This window comes from Elephantulus edwardii, unplaced genomic scaffold (genome assembly GCF_000299155.1).
Source record: "Elephantulus edwardii isolate Elephantulus edwardi_28Jun2011 unplaced genomic scaffold, EleEdw1.0 scaffold00217, whole genome shotgun sequence".
In the NCBI taxonomy this organism is placed as follows: domain Eukaryota; kingdom Metazoa; phylum Chordata; class Mammalia; order Macroscelidea; family Macroscelididae; genus Elephantulus; species Elephantulus edwardii.
Genome location: NW_006399967.1, coordinates 3,864,271 through 3,883,034, shown reverse-complemented (window position 1 = coordinate 3,883,034; position 18,764 = coordinate 3,864,271). Strand labels below are relative to the sequence as shown.

Below are 18,764 nucleotides of genomic sequence, written 5' to 3'. Positions count from 1 at the left end.
CCCACCACACCCCATCTGTCACCCCATCTGACCCCTCACCAAACCCTAATTGACCCCCCACCGTACCCCACCTGTCCCCCACCAAACCCCACTTGTCTGCCCACCACGTGGGCTCTGCCACACCCCACCTGCATCCCCACCACAGCTCATCTAACCCCTACCACATGGCCCCCCCGTACCATTCACCCCTGTGAGCCCCACTGCATCCCATGTGACCCCCATCCACTCTGCCACTCCTGGGTTCCTCCAACCAGTGGCCACCTTTGCTGTCCTCAGATGGCAGCTTCGGCACCATGTCCTTGTGTCCTTGGGTGCTGCCCCCTCCTCCTGGTCTGTACACACCTGTGGGTCCTTAGAGCCAAGCACTCTCCTCTGGTGTCAGGTAGCTGCAATGGGGGGCCCTGGGTGGAGAGAGCTAAGACCTCAGGGTCCCCCAGTCCTAGGTGGGTAAGAGCTAGGGCAGGGAGGTGGCTTAGCCAGGCATCTGCAAACGGCCTCTGATCAGGGCTTCAGGTTCTGTGACTAACTGGAAGGTTGGCAGTTCAAACTCACCCCAGGATGTGAGAGGTGGCCTGACAGCCTGCCCCAGAAAGACTGGCCCTGTGTGCCCTGGACCCTGGGGGCCATGGGGAGAGAGCTTCAGGCTGGCTCCTCCCCCAACCCCACTGCCTCTGGGCCTTGTCCGTAAAGTTGACCCGGGACCATGTGGGCTCGCTCTGTCACACACACCCTCTCACGCTCACTCCATCACGCTTGCTCTGCTGTGCCATGCGCACTCATTCTGCGACGTCACACTGCCTTGTTCTGTTACTTTACGTCACATTCACCCTGCTCTCTGTCACCCCTGCTCTGTCATGCTCACAGCTTTGAAGGTCTCTAGGAGTTTCCTGGTGGGAAATGGTGTGGGATCTGTGGGTCCTCAGGCGCTCGAGGCAGAGGGGTGGCCGCCCCACCTGACATCCAGTGTTCTCCTTAGGTGGGCATGACTGCCCCCGGGACTCGGCGGCACATCTACGACACCAAGCTGGGAACGGACAAGTGTGATAACTCCTCCATGTCCCTGCAGATGGGCTACACGCAGGGCGCCAACCAGAGCGGTCAGGTGTTCGGCCTGGGCCGGCAGATCTACGACCCCAAGTACTGTCCACAAGGCCCGGCTGTGGATGCGGCCTCGGCCAGTGTGGATAACTGCACGGGCCCTGGGGACACCCCTGAGTTCCCCCGCTATTGCCAGGAGGAGGCCGACTACTGAGGGGCCACGGGGCATCTCCTCACACCATGGGTTTTGGGGTTTTGTACAAGTTGAATTATGGCAGCTGGGAGTCTGGGGGTGGCTGGGGGAAGGCGGGGATGACCCCCTCCTCCGTTTTCTCGCCTGGACTGAGCCACCAGAGTGGGTAAGGGTACTGGAGGATGGACAGAGATGGTGTCTGCACTGTATGGGGGAGGGGACCGCACAGGGAGGGGAAGTCCGTCTCCCCCTTCCCCCTGCAGTTTCCGGCTTTGTCTCCCTCCCCTGGTACCTGCCAGGTCAGTTTCTGGTTTCTGTGACCACAAAGCCCATTACAAGAGAAAACATTTTTTTTCCCTCTAGGGGGATGATGGGAAGGGGTACTGGGAAATGGCCACCCCAAAGTCCTCTCCACCCCCTGAGGATCTGGATCTGACCCTCAAAGTGGGGAGACTGAGACCCAGTCATGACCACGGAGTTTCGCGTGACTGAGCAACGCCTGACCCCACCCCCACCTCTGGAACCTTCCTAAGCGCCCCCCACCTCACTGCCTTAGAACTGCACAGAGGTCTCCCACCCCCCACCCGACAGACCTCCTTGGGCTCTGCTCCCACCAGGACCCTGATCACAAGCTAATGTGAAATCTTGATTGTGGACCAAATCGCAATAAAAACCTTTCCAGAAAAAGCAATTGGCCTAGGGAGTCGGGATGAGTGGGGTAGGGTGTGTTCTGGGGGCTTTGGGGAGAGCGGGATGCAGGAGGGGAGGGGAGTGGGAGGTACCAGTAGAAGGGACCTCTGAACCTGCCCTCATCCTGGGCGAATGTGGCCCCAGACCTCAGCCTGTGAGCAGACCGGTCACTCACCCTACTCTCCCCGCGCCTCTGTGTGGGTTCCCATCCTCACAGCAAACTTGGGAAATGCACCTATTTTCCAGGGCGGTAAACAACACGCCTGGGGGTTTTCTCAAAGTTGGTGACTGTTAGGATGCCCCCTACCCGCCTCTGCCACCACCTGACCCACCAATGAGACCAAGTAATGTTTGTGAGATGAATGATTCTGGTCAAACCCAGGGTCACAGGCCTGGTTCGGACAGAGGAGTGGCCAGCAAGGGCTCCCCCAAGTCCCGCAATCTAGAGCTGCGGTATTGCAGGCGGCTGTGCATCATGGGAAGGCGCCGGCTTGCTGGGCTGGGCCCTGGCCACTACATCCGTCCGACGTCTGGCCTCTAGGAGTCCTGGCCCGTTGTCTCCCACGATGATAAAGCAAGAAGCGCAAGGTCCCTTTAAAAGACCCGGCTCGGCGCAGACCAGCTGAGGCCCCACCTCCCGCTAGGCGCGCGGCGCTCCGGTAGGGCTGATGTGTGAGTGGCAGGAGAGCCGGCCAATGGGTGCTAGGGAGGGCGCGGCTGCAGGCGCTGAGATGCGAAGGGCGGCCGGCTTCAGGGGCGATTCGCCCCGCGGGGTCTTCTCGTAGAAGGACCGCGCTGCCCGACCGCTGCGGACAGAAGGCAAGCGGCCAACGCCGAAGGACTGGACCGGTGAGAGGGATCGCGGTGAGAGGAAGACCTCGAGGCTCGAGGATGAAGGATGGGGGTGGGGAACTGGCTCCTGGGAATTAGAGGTGCCGGCCGAGCCCACCCCCCCACTCACCCTTCACCCTCTCCTGGTGCGAGTCCCGGGACCCGAGAGCTGATCCTCTAAGAGCAGGCAGGGCCACGAAGGAGGACGAGGGCGGAGGTGGACGACCTTCGCCAGACACACCTGCCGCCCCTTCCCGGGTAAGAATCCGCCTCTCCGGTGCCGCCCCTACACAAAAGGGGAAACTGAGGCTGCTCCCCAGATCCTAAGTCCCGAGTGATGCAAAGGAAAGAACCCTGAAGAGAGGCTCGGGGTTCCTAGTTCTCACCTCTGTGGCCTGGGTCGGGAGACCACCCTAAGCACCTCCCTCCCTCCCAGGAGCCTCAGTTTCCCCACCTGCACAAGATCGGGGTAGCCCTGGACTCCCAAGCCCAGCTCGTTGCAGAGCCTCTTTCCTGCAAAGTGAGAGGGAAGTGACACACGAGGGCGGGACGGACCCTCCCCGGGCCTCAGTGTCCACTACTACTCAGGCGTGTCCACTGCTGCTCCCAGAAGTGCGTGTTCTGCAACCAGGTAGTCATTGCCTGTCCCTGGGGAAGGCTGAGAACAGGGGGCGGGAGGAAGAACTGCCCCTGGGCCGACAGGGGCCTGGCGGCCGGGGAGACCCTGAGCCTCCCAGGAGGGTCCTGGGGGGAGCCTGGTGAAGGCCGAGTCAAACCGAGGCCGAGCCCCACGAGGTCCGAGGGAAGGGAGTCCAGAACCCGACCCCCGCCCCAAGCAAGGAGTGACAGCACTGAAAACCAATCAGCTGCGAGGACGGCTTCGGGCAGGGCTCCCATTGGCCTCTTCTTGGGAAGGGGCGTCCTACAGAGCTGCTGTCTGCTCCCCAAGCAGCGCGCCCTGGGACTGCACGCGGCGGGGTGAGAGGTGCCGGGACCCGAGCAGGGAGTCGCCCGCTGCCGCACAGCAAGTCCCCATGGCTTTCTGCACGCAGCTGATGCTTCTGCTCTGGAAGAACTTCACTTACCGCCGGAGACAGCCGGTAACGCGGCGGGCGGGGCGGGCAGGGGGCGGGCCTGGCGCCCTCCGCTGACCCCCTCCCGCTACCCCCACTCACCCTCCGCCTGCACTGTCCCCCCAGATCCAGCTTCTCGTGGAGTTGCTGTGGCCTCTCTTTTTGTTCTTCATCTTGGTCGCCGTGCGCCACTCCCACCCCCCCTTCGAACACCATGAGTGTAAGACCCCCCCGGGACAGGGCACTTTGTCGGGGCAGAAGGACCCTCAGCTAGGGGCCCCGGAAAAAGCCGAGGCACCCAGTAAATGTTTCTAGGAGAGAGCTTTTTGTCGCTGGAGGCATGCACTGTGGTGGCTGATCAGGTGATGGGGCCCTCTCACTGCAGGCCACTTCCCCAACAAGCCGCTGCCCTCAGCGGGCATGGTGCCCTGGCTCCAGGGCGTCTTCTGTAGCATGAACAACACCTGCTTTGCGCAGCCGACGCCTGGAGAGGAGGCTGGGACCCTGAACAACTTCAATGACTCCCTGTGAGAACCCGGGGAGGGGGGTGCCTGGCAGGGCTGCCAGCTAGTGGGGCTAGAGAGTGTGAGGCAGGGGTGCAGGGCAGCAGGGGCAGGGGACGCTGGCCAGCAGGGCTGAGAGGTGCTGGGGTGCAGGCCAGCGGGGGTAATGGATGCTGGCCAGCAGAGCTGGGAGGTGTGGGGGTGCAGGGCAGCATGGGTAGGAGATGCTGGCCACAAAGGCTGGAAGGTGCTGTGGTGCAGGCCAGTGGGGGTGGATAGGGGACGCTGGCCAGGAGGGCTGAGGTGCGGGGCCAGGGTGGGAGGGGTGTGTGCTGGCCAGTGGGGTTGGCAGTCACTCTGCCCTCTCTCTCTTCCCTCAGGGTTTCCCGGCTCCTGGCTGAAGCCCGTGTAGTCTTGGGGAGTCCCAGTGCCCACAAGGCACTAGCTGACCTGGGGAAGCTTATACCTACTTTGAGGGCAGCAAGTAGGGCAGGTGAGGGGGCTCAACTTGCCTGGCTGTGAAATGGGCACAGGGTGGAGGAAGATCTCAGACCCGGGCTTACTTGACCTTGAGTTGCGGTGTGTTCTGTCCACAGCTCAGCCTCAACAGAGTGGCCATGCACAGGAGGAACCATTACCACCAGTCCTGCTGGCTACTGAGATGCTGGGGAGCCTGCTTCAAGGGGTGAGATGGGGCGAGTAGTTCTAGGCTGGCTTGGCATCACCGCCTCTGGCCCTGAGTGTCCTTCCTGTGGGGAGTGGCTGATGTGGAACTGAGGACCGCAGCTCCTGAGACCTTGGACAGGTCCCCCTCAGAGCCTCAGCTTCCTTTTCTGTAAAATTTGACCACTTTAGAACTAAGAGTGTTTGACCTGATTGAGCTTCAGGTGAGGCTATTGTCGCTTTGCCATATCTGAAGGACTCGCTGAGGTCTGCTCTGGACCAAGCCCAGGAAGCTGTGGACAGCTTTGCAGAGTCAGTGAGAGACCTGGCCCAGGAGGTAAGAGGTCCTGCCATACCCCAACCCCAGGAAAGGAGCAATCAGGGTAGGCTGCCTGGAGGCGGAGGCAGCAATGGGGCATCTCCAAGTACTCCCTCCAAGAAATGGGCAGAGAGCCCTGCTCCCATCACAGCGTGGAGGGCAGGCTGCTAGTGACTCTCTAGTGACCTTCCCAGCTGCTGGTGCTGCCCAGCCTGGGCGAACTACGGGCACTGCTGCAGAGACCCCGAGAGACCAGCAGCCCCCTCAACGTGATGTCAGAAGCCCTGTGTGGTTCAAGGGGACCCAGTGGGCCAGGGGTGCCCTCTCTCAACTGGTACGAGGACAGCAACCTGTGGGAGTTTGTGGAGGAGGAGCCAGCACCAATGCTGATGGACAGTGGCTTAAGTGAGTGACCAGCCTTGAGGTCCCCACTGAGAAGGAGGGTGGGGGGCTAGGAAGCCAGGCCTCATGATATCCCTGCACCAGGCCCTGCCTGTGCCCAGCTAATGGGAGCCCTGGACATCCACCCCCTGTCCCGCCTGCTGTGGAGACGCCTAAAGCCGCTGTTCCTCGGGAAACTGCTGTTCACACCCGACACACCCTTCACACAGCAGCTCATGGCCCAGGTGAGGGTGACCCCAATGCTACTGGGTCAGCACGTGGGACCAAGGCTGGTGCATCATGGAGGCTTCATAGAAGAGGGTCTTGGGAACAGGGTTTTGAAGGTTAGGTAGGAGTGTTCCACACTGTAGAGGGATGAACATAGCAGTCTAAGGAGAAGGTGCCCATCTTTTGTATGCTCGTCTGTACAGGTGAACCGGACCTTCGAGGAGCTGGCTCTGTTCAGGGATGTACAAGAGGTGTGGCAGGTGCTGGGACCCCAGATTTTCAGCTTCATGAATGACAGTGCAAATGTGGCCATGTTGAAGGTGGGGTCCCCTGAGGGACTGGGCAAAGGACAGAGATGGGTCTGCGATGCGGGCTGGTGAAGGAGTGGGGAGTTGACAAGGTGTGAAGAGGGCTGTGAAGCCCAATGCTGAGCCCCCTTCGCTGTCCCCCAGCGGCTACTACAGATACAGGACAGAGGGAGGGGCCAGCCAGGCCTCCAAGGCCAGAACCAGACGGAAGCCCTCCTCAACTTCCTGGACTCCAGCAGGGGTGGCTACAGCTGGCAGGAGGCACACACAGACATGGGGCACCTGGTGGGCATGCTGGGCCAGGTGATGGAGGTGAGGCAGTGTCTGAGAGGGGAGGCAGGGCCCAGTTTAGGGATCCAGGATAGAAGGCCAGTACATCTTAGGGACTCAGAGTGGGGGAGGTGGGCCCTGGTTCCTCAAAGTGGGGAGAGCCTGAGAGGTAACTTCTCACTGATGCCTTGTCGAGATCTGAGGCAGAGGTCCTCCAGGCCTGGGACAGTCCGAGAGGGGAGGTCCCCAAGCCCAGGGAAATCTGAGTGGAGAAATGGCAGGCTTTATGGGGGTCTTAGAGGAGAAGCCCCCAGAAGACCAAGGGCAGTCTGAGGGAGGAGATGGCAAACTTTCTAGGGCCCTGAGGTGAAAGGTCCCAAGCTCAGGACAGTCTGAGAGGGTCGGTCCCCAGAACTAGAGGAATCTGGTGGGTGAGATGGCTAACTGTGGGCTTGAGGGGGTAGGGCCAGGCTCAGGTCAGTGTGAGAGGGAAGGCCCCCAGGCCAAGCTGAGGGATGAAGTCCCAGGCCTAGGACAATTTTGGGGGGGAGGTAGCCAGCTGTGTGTAGGTCTGAGCGGGGAGGTCCTAGACCTGGACGCGATGAGGAGGGAGATTGCAGGCCCAAGGCATCTGAGGAGGCCCCAGCCCTGGCCAGTTGAAGAGGAAGGCTGCTCCCACGTGGACATTGACAGGAGAGAGATCCCACTTCGGGGGTCCAAGCAGGCAGCTGCTGGCTTGCTGGGGGGATCTACAGGGGAAGACTGGGAAGGACAGACAGGGGGCCTGAGGCCAGGGAAGGGCCAGTGTGTCTGATGGGCTGTGCTCTGTGTGCCCCCCCACACCCCCAGTGCGTGTCACTAGACAAGCTGGAGGCTTTACCTTCCGAGGCGGCACTGGTGTCGCGGGCCCTGCAGCTGCTGTCAGAGCGCCGTTTCTGGGCCGGCATCGTCTTCATAGGGCCTGAGGACCCGCTGGACCATGAGGAGCCCCCAGCCCAGGAAACTGGCCCCAGCCACCTGTTCATCAAGATCCGCATGGACATTGATAATGTCATGAGCACCAATAAAATCATGGACAGGTGGGAGAGGTTTGGGGAATGGGGGGTCAGGGTGCCATCATCCACAATGGGTGTAACCTATCACTGCTCTCAGGCCCGGTGGGTGGAGCCCAGGCCTCCTTGCACCAATAATGGCCCGTGGTAGGTGGAGCCTACATTGCGATGGGTGGAGCCTAATCGTGTAGGGCCCTGACCAAGGCCTGGTGGGTGAAACCTATACCTAGGTCCAGAGGCTGTTGTGCGAACAGAGCAAGGGAACACTGCATGGTTTAAAATTAGGAAAAGTTTATGTAGGGTGTATCCTTTCTCCATACCTGTTCAATCTGCATGCTGAGCAAATTATTCAAGGAGTTGGGCTCTATGAAGAAGAATGTGGTATCAGTATTGGAGGGAAACTCACCAATAACCTGCATTATGCAGATGACGCAACCTTGCTTCATGAAAGTGAGGAGGACTTTAAGCATCTGTTGCAGAAGCTCAAAGAATACAGCCTTCAATATGGATTAATTCCAATGTCCAGAAGACAAAGATTCTCACCACTGGACAAATGGACAACATCATGATAGACGGAGAAAAGACTGAAACTGTCAATGACTTCATCTTACTTGGATGCACAATCAGTACACTTGGTACCAGCGGTTGGGAGATCAGGAGACATATTTCACTGGGAAAGTCTGCAATCAGGGACCTTTCCAAATTCTTGAGAAGCAATGATGTCAGTTTGAGGACTAAGGTGTGCCTGATTCAAGCCATAGTCTTTTCAATCATTTGTTATGCATCTAAGAGCTGGACAGTGACTAAGGATGACAGGAGAATAATTATGTCTTTGAGCTGTGCTGTTGGAGAAGAGCACTGGACAGCCCTTGGACGGCCAAGAGAACAAACTGATATCTTGGAGATGGTGCAGCCAGAGTGCTCCTTGGAGGCAGAGTTGAAGACGCTTTAGCTCACATACTCTGGGCATGTGGCCAGGAGAGGTTATTCCTTGGAGAGGGACATCATGCTTGGAAAGGTGGAGGGATGAAGGAGAGGAAGACCCTTCAGGATTGACAAAGTGACTACAGAAATGGGCTTGGGCGTGCCAGGAAGTGTGAGGATGGCGCAGACAGAACAGGGTTGAGGTGTGTTGCTCATGGGTCCCTGACAGCACCTGACAACCACAGGAGGCTGAAACCAACGAGGGGCTGAGTCAGGCCCTTAACCTGTGGCCTGGGGCAAGCTAAGGTTGGTTTTGGCCAGACCGGGAGAGTCAGTTGTGAACTGTCAAGTCCCTCTCCACAGCCTGCTGACCACTCTGCCCTCTATTCCCTTCTTGTAGGTTTTGGGACCCTGGCCCGGCCGCTGACCCCCTGATCGACCTCCGCTACGTATGGGGGGGCTTCGTGTACCTGCAAGACCTGCTGGAGCGTGCTGCCGTTCACGTGCTCAGTGGCGCCACCCCCCATGCAGGTCTCTACCTGCAACAGATGCCTTATCCCTGCTTCGTGGATGATGTGTGAGTGCGGCCCCCTGCCACTTCCCCATCTGCCAGACCATGGTCATGGACCCACAGCTCGAGGGGCTCAGAATCCTTAAGTGGGGGTGCAGCTAGGCTCCTCTGAAGTGTGAAGCTGGGTTCTCCAGAAGCTTTTGGCCTTGAAGCTTCAAAATCGTTGGTGCCCAGTCCCCTGCCTGCAGAAGTGGTTTAATTGGCCTGGTGAGGTCACATGCACACAGTCAAGGCGAAGTAGCTCAGGGCTGCAGGTCTGTGGAGAGGGTCCTGAGGCAGGGCCCGCAGCTGCGGGGGGCAGGGGACAACCCTCCCCAGAGGGCAGACCTGTTGTGCCTCATCGGGCAGCCACATAGTCTCACCCTGGTACCCACCCCAGGTTCCTGCGTGTCCTGAGCCGGTCCTTGCCGCTGTTCCTGACACTGGCCTGGATCTACTCCGTGGCTCTGACGGTCAAGGCCGTGGTGCGGGAGAAGGAGACGCGGCTTCGGGACACGCTGCGCGCCATGGGGCTTGGCCGGGGGGTGCTCTGGCTCGGCTGGTTCCTCAGCTGCCTCGGGCCCTTCCTTATCAGCGCCGGGCTGCTGGTGCTGGTGCTGAAGGTGGGCATCCCCGGCCAAGCCTGTGTCTACGGAGGGGCCACTCACTTGTGTGCTGGGGAAGGGTGTCCGCCCCCCTCTCAGCTGCCCTGCCCTCCGCAGCTCGGGGACATCCTGCCCTACAGCCACCCGGCCATGGTCTTCCTGTTCTTGGCGGCCTTCGCCACGGCCACTGTGGTGCAGAGCTTCTTGATCAGCGCCTTCTTCTCACGCGCCAACCTGGCAGCCGCCTGCGGAGGCCTCGCCTACTTCGCCCTCTACCTTCCCTACGTGCTGTGCGTGGCCTGGCGGGACCAGCTGTCCATGGGCGTGCGCGTGGCCGCGGTGAGGCTCGGGCTCCGGGTGGGGTGCACGCTGGCTGTGCCTGCCCGCTGACCCGGCTGCCCCGCCTGCAGAGCCTCTTGTCGCCGGTCGCCTTTGGTTTTGGCTGCGAGAGTCTGGCGCTGCTGGAGGAGCAGGGCGAGGGCGCACAGTGGCACAACGTGGGCGCCGCGCCCACCGCCGGCGTTTTCAGCCTGGCCCAGGTCTCGGGGCTGCTGCTGCTGGACGCTGCGCTCTACGGCCTGGCCACCTGGTACCTGGAGGCGGTGTGCCCTGGTGAGTCCGGGGGGCAAGACCGAGGGGCACCTTAGGCCAAGGTAGAGGCCTCCCGCCCAGGGGAGTGCCCCTCGTGGACTGGGTGGTGGGCTGGCTGCACCTGCCACAGGGGCTGTGTCCAGGGGCGAGGCCTCAGGTGAGAGGCGGGCCTTCCTACCAGCCTGGGACCTGCTGCAGAGTGGGGTTTCCAGCGGGAGCCCCGGATGGAGGTGCAGGGAGTAAGGGAGCACTGCCTCCAGGCCAGTACGGGATCCCTGAGCCGTGGAACTTCCCCTTTCGGAGGAGCTACTGGTGCGGACCTCCGGCGCCCCAGGACACCGCCCCGCTCCCAGCCGCCCAGGACCCTGAGGGTGAGGCCCCTCGCCATCTGGACCCACTTTACGAGAAAAATCCCAGGCGTTGCCTTGGAACCCTCAGCGAGCCCGTGGACAGGGCAGGGCAGGAGCCCCTGGGGCAGGGCAGATCTAACCGGGGTCTCTGTCTTTGTGGAAGCCGCTGACCACTGGCTGGTGGGTTCAAGCCGTGTTTTTGTTAGCAGCCAAGAACCTGACCCCTGGGCCTTCCAGCTCCCCAAAGCCCTGGACACTCCCAGGCCTGGGGATCCCCTGACTCTTAAAGGCACCAATCCCTGTTGATGCCGCCTGTTACTGACTCCCCAGCTCTTTAGGCCACACCCCCACCCTCTGTGAGCCTCCCCTCAGCTTGGCTGGGCTGGCCCCACGCTGAGTGCCACTTAGTCCTGTGTCCCCTTGCGGCCCTCCAGTCCTCTTCTGGCCCCCCAGACTCCATCCAGCCGTGTCCCCCACAGTGCTGATGGAGGAGCCGCCCGCTGGCCTGCGTCCCGGGGTCTCCGTGCGTGGCCTGGAGAAGCACTTTCCCGGTAGTGCACGGCCAGCCCTGCGGGGCCTCAGCCTGGACTTCTACCAGGACCATGTCACCGCCTTCCTGGGCCACAATGGGGCCGGAAAGACCACCACTCTGTGAGCCCTTCCCCCAGCTGGTCCACGGGAGTCACCCGAGGTTGGGGGAACACCCTATAGGCACAGAGTTCTGGTTGTCAGTGCTCCATCCTGGGAAATGGGCACGTAATGCCCGATTCAGCTGATGGACAGTGGGGGCTTCTAGGAGGGGCTCCCCTTCACTCTAGGCCTGGACGTCACCTGAGACCCTTTCCATCCAGGTCCATCCTGAGTGGCCTCTTTCCACCTAGTGGAGGGTCTGCCTTCATCTTGGGCCACAATGTCCAGTCCCACATGGCCGCTATCCGGCCGCACCTGGGCATCTGCCCACAATACAACGTGCTGTTCGACCTGTACGTGGACAAGGTCCTGGGGGAGGGAGGGTTCTGGGCATCTACCCACAATACAACGTGCTCTTTGACCTGTACGTGGATGAGGTCCTGGGGGGGGAGGGTCCTGGGAATCTGCCCACAATACAATGTACTGTTTCGCCTGTACGTGGATGAGGTCCTGGGCATCTGCCTGCAGTACAATGTGCTATTTGACCTGTATGTGCACAAGTGGGCAGTGAGGCACTGGACTGGGGTCTGGGCACTCAGCTCCGTCCCTGCCCCCCCCAGACTCACAGTGGCCGAGCATGTGTGGTTCTATGGGCGCCTGAAGGGGCTGAGCGCTGCTGCCGTGGGCCCTGAGCTGGACCGGCTACTGCAGGACGTGGGGCTGGTCCCCAAACGCCAGGCTCAGACGCGACACCTCTCAGGTGAGGTTGGTCCAGGTCGCACGGCCCAGGCCGGGGAGCAGAGCTGCCCCAGACTGTTTCCAAGACAAGTGGGACGGGGTGACCAGGGAGGTGGAGGACCCAGGAACAGTTCGCTAAGACCTGGGCCCGGGGAGAGGGCGACATGGTGGGGGGCTGCTGAGACCCTGCCCCGGTACCCGCCCAGGTGGGATGAAGCGGAAGCTCTCCGTGGCCATTGCCTTTGTGGGGGGCTCCAGTGTCGTGATCTTAGATGAGCCCACAGCTGGAGTGGACCCCGCGTCCCGCCGCAGCATTTGGGAACTTGTGCTCAAATACCGCCAAGGTGAGCTCGGTGCCCTGGAAACAGTTCCCGAGGTGCTGGCGGCGGGGCTGGGGGCTGAGAGGACTTGGGTGCGCCCACCTGAGGCCCCCCCGTTCTTTATCCCCATGCACAGGCCGCACGCTCATTCTCTCCACCCACCACCTGGACGAGGCGGAGTTGCTCGGTGACCGCGTGGCCGTGGTGGCTGCTGGCCGCCTGTGCTGCTGCGGCTCCCCACTCTTCCTGCGCCGCCGCCTGGGCTCCGGCTACTACCTGACACTGGTGAAGGAGGCCCCGTCCCTGGCTGAGGTGAGGCGGAGCTGCCCCGCACTCCCAGGGTCTGCCCGGCCCCAACTGATACCCCCAGTGAACTCTATGTCCCCAGGGTGACGCTGGACATGAGCGGAACGTGGAGGCCCAGCAGGAAGGAGAGCAGGGCAGAGTGACCGGTGAGGGGGGTACGGAGGGCTGGGGTGCCCAAGCCAGACTCTGACCACTAGGCTTAGCTCCACCCTAAAGCCAGTCTCACAATTGACAGCATCAGGACGGATGGTGAAGACATTGAGATTGTTCACAGATTTAGTTTGTTTGGCTCCACGGTCAACACTCTTGGCACCAGCAGCCAGGAAATGAAAAGATATATTATGATGGGAAAGTCTGCTGTTAGGGACCTCTCCAAAGTACTGAAGAGCAATGGTGTCTCTGAAGACTAAGGTGCGTCTGATACAGGCCATGGTCTTTGCAATCACTTGTTATGCATCAGAGAGCTGGACAATGACTAGGGAGGACAGAAGGAGAATTGATGCTTTTGAGCTGTGGTGCTGGAGAAGAGTATTGAGAATACCATGGACTGCTAGGAAAACAAACAGATTCATCCTGGAAAGGGTTAAACCGGGTGGCTCCTTGGAGGCAAGGATTCTGAGGCTCCATCTAACATACTTTGGCCTTGTTGCAAGGAGGGACCAGTCCTTGGAGAGAGACATCATGCTTGGGAGGGTGGAGGGGCAGCGCAGGAGAGGAAGGTCCTCTATGAGATGGATTGATTCAGTGACTGGGGTAATCGGGATGGGAGTGTCAGAGACAGTGTGATTGGCACAGGACAGAGCAGAGTTTAGGGCTGTTGTACATAGGGTCACTATGAGTCACAAGCAACTCGATGGCACATAATAACAACAACAAGGCCAGTCCTGACCCTGGGCAGATCCCAGCCCCTCTGGGCCCCCTCCCTGGGTGAATGTGGTCAAGGGTCCTGATGCGTGCCCTGCCTGCCCAGATGCTGTCCGGTTGGTGGCCTTGGTGCAGCACCAGGTGCCAGGGGCACAGCTGGTGGAGCAGCTTCCGCACGAGCTGGTGCTGGCCCTGCCCTACGAGGGTGCCCGGGATGGCAGCTTCACCAGGCTCTTCCACGAGCTGGACCAGCGCCTCGGGGAGCTTGGGCTGAGCGGTTATGGGATCTCGGACACCAGCCTCGAGGAGGTACCGGATGGAGTGGTTACTTGGGTCATGCTGGAGGAGGGCTGCCTGGAGGAGGTGAGGTGGCAATCTGGGGGAATAGGAGTTTGAGGACGGCCAGGCAAGGACTTTTGAGGGAGGAGGGATCCCTGCCTGCAGGAGGCAGGAAAGCTGGGGTCCCCTGGGGACTGACTGTGTGTGAGTATGGGCAACCCTGACAGCCCACCTCCCTCGGGTCCTCAGACTCTGAGCTCCCCTTCCTCCACAGATCTTCCTGAAGGTGTTGGGAAACAGCCGTATGGACACAGACACAGAGGGTACGGACCATCACCTGAATCTGCCCCAATGCATAGCCCTTACCCTCACCCCAACCCCCTCAACCCATGGCCCCTGACCTTGACCTGACCCCACACTCTACACTAACCCCTGACCTTTGGTGGCCTCACAGATGGCAGCCAGAGGCAGTTTCCAGGTTCTGCTGTCCCCCAGCGGACACGGCTCACTACAGTGCCTGAAGAGCCCGTCCTGGAGAATGGAGAACCAGGTACGCCCCCCTGTATGGCCCTGGAGCTGTCCCAGCTGTCCCACACATGACCGCCAACCCCTCTGTTCCATAGCCGGCTCAGCCCTGGAGACACAAGCCTTGCGGGGCCCTGGCCTGGACACTGCAGGCCGTGTCCAGGGCTGGGGGCTGACCCGTCAGCAGCTCGGGGCTCTGCTTCTCAAGCGCTTTCTGCTGGCCCGCCGGAGCCGCCGAGGGCTGTTTGCTCAGGTGAGGGGCCTCGTGTGGGAGGCAGGCTTTCATCCAGCTACCTGTTCACGCATGCCCACTGGAACCCTACCTGCTGAGGGTACTGGGGAGCCACAGATAGTTCTAGTGTGGAGCAGGGATGGTGTGGGTGCAGTTCTGGGTGGAGGACGTGGGGAGTGGGCAGGTCTGGGGGGCAGGCCATGCAGCCACTGACAGCCAGCCCGCAGATCGTTCTGCCCGCGCTCTTTGTGGGCCTGGCCCTGGCATTCAGCCTCATCGTCCCACCTTTCGGGCACTACCCGGCTCTGCGGCTCAGTCCAGCCATGTATGGGCCACAGGTGTCCTTCTTCAGGTGAGTGAGGGGAGGAGGGTGCGGGGGACAGGGAGTGGGCACAGCTCTGACCCTGCACCCACACACAGTGAGGATGCTCCTGGAGACCCCAAGCAAGCCCACCTGCTCAGAGCACTGCTGGTGGAGGCAGGACTGGCAGGACCCCCTCTGCAGAACACCTCTGAGAGGTGAGGACCGCCTAGCTGCCTGTCCACAGCTGGCCCATCTGGACTCTGGCTAAGCGACTTCCTTCAGGGATGGCCCCAGGATACTCTGCCTGCTGGAGGGCTGGAACCCTGGCCTGGGGGCCCTCAGAAGCCTCTGTCCCCACAGGGTGCCTCTGTCCCCACAGGGTGCCTCTGTCCCCACAGGGTGCCTCTGTCCCCCACGGGGTGCCTCTGTCCCCCACGGGGTGCCTCTGTCCCCCACGGGATGCCTCTGTCCCCCACGGGGTGCCTCTGTCCCCACAGGGTGCCTCTGTCCTCCACGAGATGCCTCTGTCCCCCACGAGATGCCTCTGTCCCCCACGGGGTACCTCTGTCCCCACAGGGTGCCTCTGTCCTCCACGGGATGCCCTATTCCCACAAAGTGCCTCTGTCTCCACAAGGTGCCTCTGTCCCCACAGGGTGCCTCTGTCCCCCACGGGGTGCCTCTGTCCCCCACAGGGTGCCTCTGTCCCCCACGGGGTGCCTCTGTCCCCGCAGGGTGCCTCTGTCCCCCTCAGGGTGCCTCTATCCCCCACGGGGTGCCTCTGTCCCCCACGGGGTGCCTCTGTCCCCCACGGGATGTCTCTATCCCCCACGGGGTGCCTCTGTCCCCACGGGGTGCCTCTGTCCCCACGGGGTGCCTCTGTCCCCACGGGGTGCCTCTATCACCACAGGGTGCCTCTGTCCCCACAAAGTGCCTCTGTCTCCACAGGGTGCCTCTGTCCCCCACGGGGTGCCTCTGTCCCCCATGGGATGCCCTGTTCCCACAAAGTGCTTCTGTCCCCCACGGGGTGCCTCTATCCCCACAGGGTGCCTCTGTCCCCCACAGGGTGCCTCTGTCCCCCACAGGTGCCTCTGTCCCCACAAACTGCCTCTGTCTCCACAGGGTGCCCCGGTGCACGCCACTCCCCACCTGCCTCTTCTTGGCACCTGAGGTGTCTGCAGACGTAGCTGAGGTCTTGGCCAGCAGCAACTGGACCCCCGAGTCTCCATCTCCAGCTTGTCAGTGCAGCCAGCCTGGTGCCCGCCGCCTCCTCCCCAGCTGCCCCGCTGCAGCCGGGGGGCCCCCACCGCCCCAGGTGCTGACGGGCTCCGGTGAGGTGGTCCAGAACTTGACCGGCAGAAACCTGTCTGACTTCTTGGTCAAGACCTATCCTGCCCTGATCCGCCAGGGGTAAGCCATGGGACTGGCCAGCAGGGGCTTTAGGTGAAGCATGGACTGGCTAGGGAGCCCCTGGCCTGGGAAGTGTCCCCCGAACTGTCCACACCTGACCACGTTTCTCTTTATTTGAACATCTCACTCTTTGATTATGTCTGTCTGTATCTTTGATTTTGTTTCTTCTGTTCCTGTGTGTCTCTCCCTACCTCACCTCGCCCCTCCTCTCCCGATCTCTCCGTGTCCCCATCACCCTGTCTCCCTGTCTTTCCCTGTCTCCCCATCTCTGTGTCTCTGTCTCCCCATTTCTCTCCATGCCTCTGTTTCCCTCTCTCTCTCTCTCTCTCTCTCTCCATCTTTCCATGACTCTGTCTCCCTGTCTCTTCATCTCTCTGTCTCCCCATCTCTGTCCATCTCTCCCACAGCCTGAAGACAAAGAAATGGGTGAATGAAGTCAGGTGAGGACGGCCCCACCTGCCCCCTTCGCCCAGCCCCGCATTGCAGTCCCACTGACCCCTTCCTGCCTCTGGGGCCCCCTTGACCCCTCTAGGCCCTCAGCTGCTTCCTCCTCACCCTCCTTGCCCCTGCAGGTATGGGGGCTACTCCCTGGGGGGCAGGGACCCAGCTTTGCCCTCAGGACAGGATGTGGGCCGTTCGGTGGAAGCTCTTCGGGTACTGCTGAGCCCCTCTCCCAGTGGGGCCCTGGACCGCCTCCTCAGCAACCTGACAGCCTGGGCGCAGGGCTTAGATGACCAGACGAGTCTCAAGGTGGACTGGAGTAGGGGCGGGGGCTGGGGTAGGCCAGCTCGTCCCTGTCCACGACCCTCTGTCCGCCTGCCCCTGCCCAGGTCTGGTTCAACAACAAAGGCTGGCACGCCATGGTGGCCTTTGTCAACCGGGCCAACAATGCACTCCTCCGTGCCCACCTGCCCCCGGACACTGCCCTGCGTGCCCACAGCATCACCACCCTCAATCACCCCCTGAACCTTACCAAGGAGCAGATGTCAGAGGTCACGCTGTGAGTGACCCCCAGCCTACCCCCGCCCCACTCAGAGGTCACACTGTGAGTGACCCCCAGCCTACCCCCGCCCCACTCAGAGGTCACACTGTGAGCCCGTGTACCTCATCCCTCACCCCCACTCTCAGGTCACACTAAGTCCACGCCGACCACTCCCCCACCCGGGTCTCTGCTGTCTGGATCTCTGGGACTGTGATTCTCAACTGGCCTTCGCCATAGAAACAGGAAATAGGGATGTCCCTTGCCACGCCTGGCCAGGAGCAGCAGCAAGAGACTGCTTGGAGTCCAGGCTCCCCCTGCAGCCCACACTCCCATCCTACCAGCTTTTACCCTGAGAGCGATGTGGCCCTCTGCTGCCCTCTCCTGAGTGACCCAGCCCTTCTCTTCCCTGAGTGGTCAGCATCCATCACTGACCGGCCCTGTAGACCTGTGTCTGAAGCTCTGCTCCCAGCAGCTCACGGTCACTGCTCCAGCAGTCTTATGCTCACCACTAGGATGGCCTCCTCGGTGGACGTCCTGGTCTCCATCTGTGTGGTCTTCGCCATGTCCTTTGTCCCAGCCAGCTTCACCCTTGTCCTCATTGATGAGCGTGTCACCCGAGCCAAACACCTGCAGCTCGTGGGGGGCCTGTCTCCCACCCTTTACTGGCTCGGCAACTTCCTCTGGGACATGGTGCGGAGGCTCCCCAAAGCAGTGGGGCCCCAGCCACTGTCCCTTCTGTCCTAGCGGGTAGGGGTCTGTCCAAGGCAGTGGAGGGTCTTGGGGAGAAGCAGGGAGGTCAGGGTCCGGCACAGGGCTGAGGACTGCAGCCTGGCCCTGCACCCGACACACTTCTGTCATGTGAAACAGTGCAACTACCTGGTGCCAGCATGCCTTGTGGTGGTCATCTTCCTGGCCTTCCAGCAGAAGGCATACGTGGCCCCTGCCAACCTGCCAGCCCTCCTCCTCCTGCTGCTGCTGTACGGGTGAGGCCCATCCCCTCTGGCCAGCTCTCCTTCCCTGCCAGCCACGGCGGGGGAGATGCGACTGCACTGCAGCTTCTGGGGAAAGGACGAGGAGGCCTGAGATGATGTGCTGACATGGCCTTAAAAGCTCATCCTGGTCAGGGGTGTGGTCATGTTAATAGAGGCCTAAGGCCCTGAAGGTGGGAGGGGGAAACTGTGTCTGAGTGGTTGCCCTGGTGGCTCCTGTCCCCCCAGCTGGTCAATCACACCGCTCATGTACCCGGCCTCCTTCTTCTTCTCCGTGCCCAGCACGGCCTACGTGGTGCTCACCTGCATCAACCTCTTCATCGGCATCAATGGCAGCATGGCCACCTTTGTGCTTGAGCTCTTCCCAGACCAGGTACAGGTGGTGAGGCTGGGTCCCAACAGCGAGGACTCTGGCCTTGGCCCCTAACCTATCACCCACTATGTGAGCCTCAACCAATTCCTCAATGCTCCTCCACCTGACGCTGTCCACCTTCCTTTGTGTGACCCTGTCCACTTACCCTACCTGACCCTGCCCACCTTCCTCTGTGTGATGCCGTCCACCTCCTTCTACCTGACCCTGCCCACCTCCCCATATGACCCTGTCCACTTCCCCTACCTG

The 18,764-nt window shown here is 61.2% G+C and overlaps 2 protein-coding genes across 3 annotated transcripts in view; both read left to right on the top strand.

Moving 5' to 3' along the window:
* The window catches only part of CNN2 (calponin 2), a 7,139-nt gene extending 5,844 nt beyond the window's left edge, over positions 1 to 1,295 (top strand). For both annotated transcript variants that reach the window (XM_006897943.1, XM_006897944.1), the window contains exon 7: positions 977 to 1,295. In XM_006897943.1, the coding sequence (XP_006898005.1) occupies positions 977 to 1,252 (276 nt within the window). In that variant the 3' untranslated portion in view covers positions 1,253 to 1,295. The remainder of the gene's footprint in view (positions 1 to 976) is intronic.
* A 2,491-nt stretch (positions 1,296 to 3,786) lies between these two features.
* The window catches only part of ABCA7 (ATP-binding cassette, sub-family A (ABC1), member 7), a 26,507-nt gene continuing 11,529 nt past the window's right edge, over positions 3,787 to 18,764 (top strand). Inside the window, exons 1-35 of the mRNA XM_006898010.1 lie at positions 3,787 to 3,852; positions 3,952 to 4,045; positions 4,211 to 4,352; positions 4,709 to 4,821; positions 4,925 to 5,013; positions 5,248 to 5,328; positions 5,505 to 5,715; positions 5,797 to 5,936; positions 6,123 to 6,239; positions 6,372 to 6,539; positions 7,347 to 7,576; positions 8,874 to 9,050; positions 9,424 to 9,646; positions 9,746 to 9,967; positions 10,039 to 10,240; positions 10,480 to 10,590; positions 11,049 to 11,220; positions 11,421 to 11,552; positions 11,820 to 11,959; positions 12,144 to 12,281; positions 12,394 to 12,569; positions 12,646 to 12,709; positions 13,534 to 13,736; positions 13,981 to 14,029; positions 14,161 to 14,256; positions 14,330 to 14,484; positions 14,691 to 14,815; positions 14,884 to 14,983; positions 15,921 to 16,174; positions 16,582 to 16,614; positions 16,747 to 16,924; positions 17,005 to 17,174; positions 17,669 to 17,846; positions 18,024 to 18,139; positions 18,374 to 18,518. Coding sequence (XP_006898072.1) covers positions 3,787 to 3,852; positions 3,952 to 4,045; positions 4,211 to 4,352; positions 4,709 to 4,821; positions 4,925 to 5,013; positions 5,248 to 5,328; positions 5,505 to 5,715; positions 5,797 to 5,936; positions 6,123 to 6,239; positions 6,372 to 6,539; positions 7,347 to 7,576; positions 8,874 to 9,050; positions 9,424 to 9,646; positions 9,746 to 9,967; positions 10,039 to 10,240; positions 10,480 to 10,590; positions 11,049 to 11,220; positions 11,421 to 11,552; positions 11,820 to 11,959; positions 12,144 to 12,281; positions 12,394 to 12,569; positions 12,646 to 12,709; positions 13,534 to 13,736; positions 13,981 to 14,029; positions 14,161 to 14,256; positions 14,330 to 14,484; positions 14,691 to 14,815; positions 14,884 to 14,983; positions 15,921 to 16,174; positions 16,582 to 16,614; positions 16,747 to 16,924; positions 17,005 to 17,174; positions 17,669 to 17,846; positions 18,024 to 18,139; positions 18,374 to 18,518 — 5,010 coding nt within the window. The remainder of the gene's footprint in view (positions 3,853 to 3,951; positions 4,046 to 4,210; positions 4,353 to 4,708; positions 4,822 to 4,924; positions 5,014 to 5,247; positions 5,329 to 5,504; positions 5,716 to 5,796; positions 5,937 to 6,122; positions 6,240 to 6,371; positions 6,540 to 7,346; positions 7,577 to 8,873; positions 9,051 to 9,423; positions 9,647 to 9,745; positions 9,968 to 10,038; positions 10,241 to 10,479; positions 10,591 to 11,048; positions 11,221 to 11,420; positions 11,553 to 11,819; positions 11,960 to 12,143; positions 12,282 to 12,393; positions 12,570 to 12,645; positions 12,710 to 13,533; positions 13,737 to 13,980; positions 14,030 to 14,160; positions 14,257 to 14,329; positions 14,485 to 14,690; positions 14,816 to 14,883; positions 14,984 to 15,920; positions 16,175 to 16,581; positions 16,615 to 16,746; positions 16,925 to 17,004; positions 17,175 to 17,668; positions 17,847 to 18,023; positions 18,140 to 18,373; positions 18,519 to 18,764) is intronic.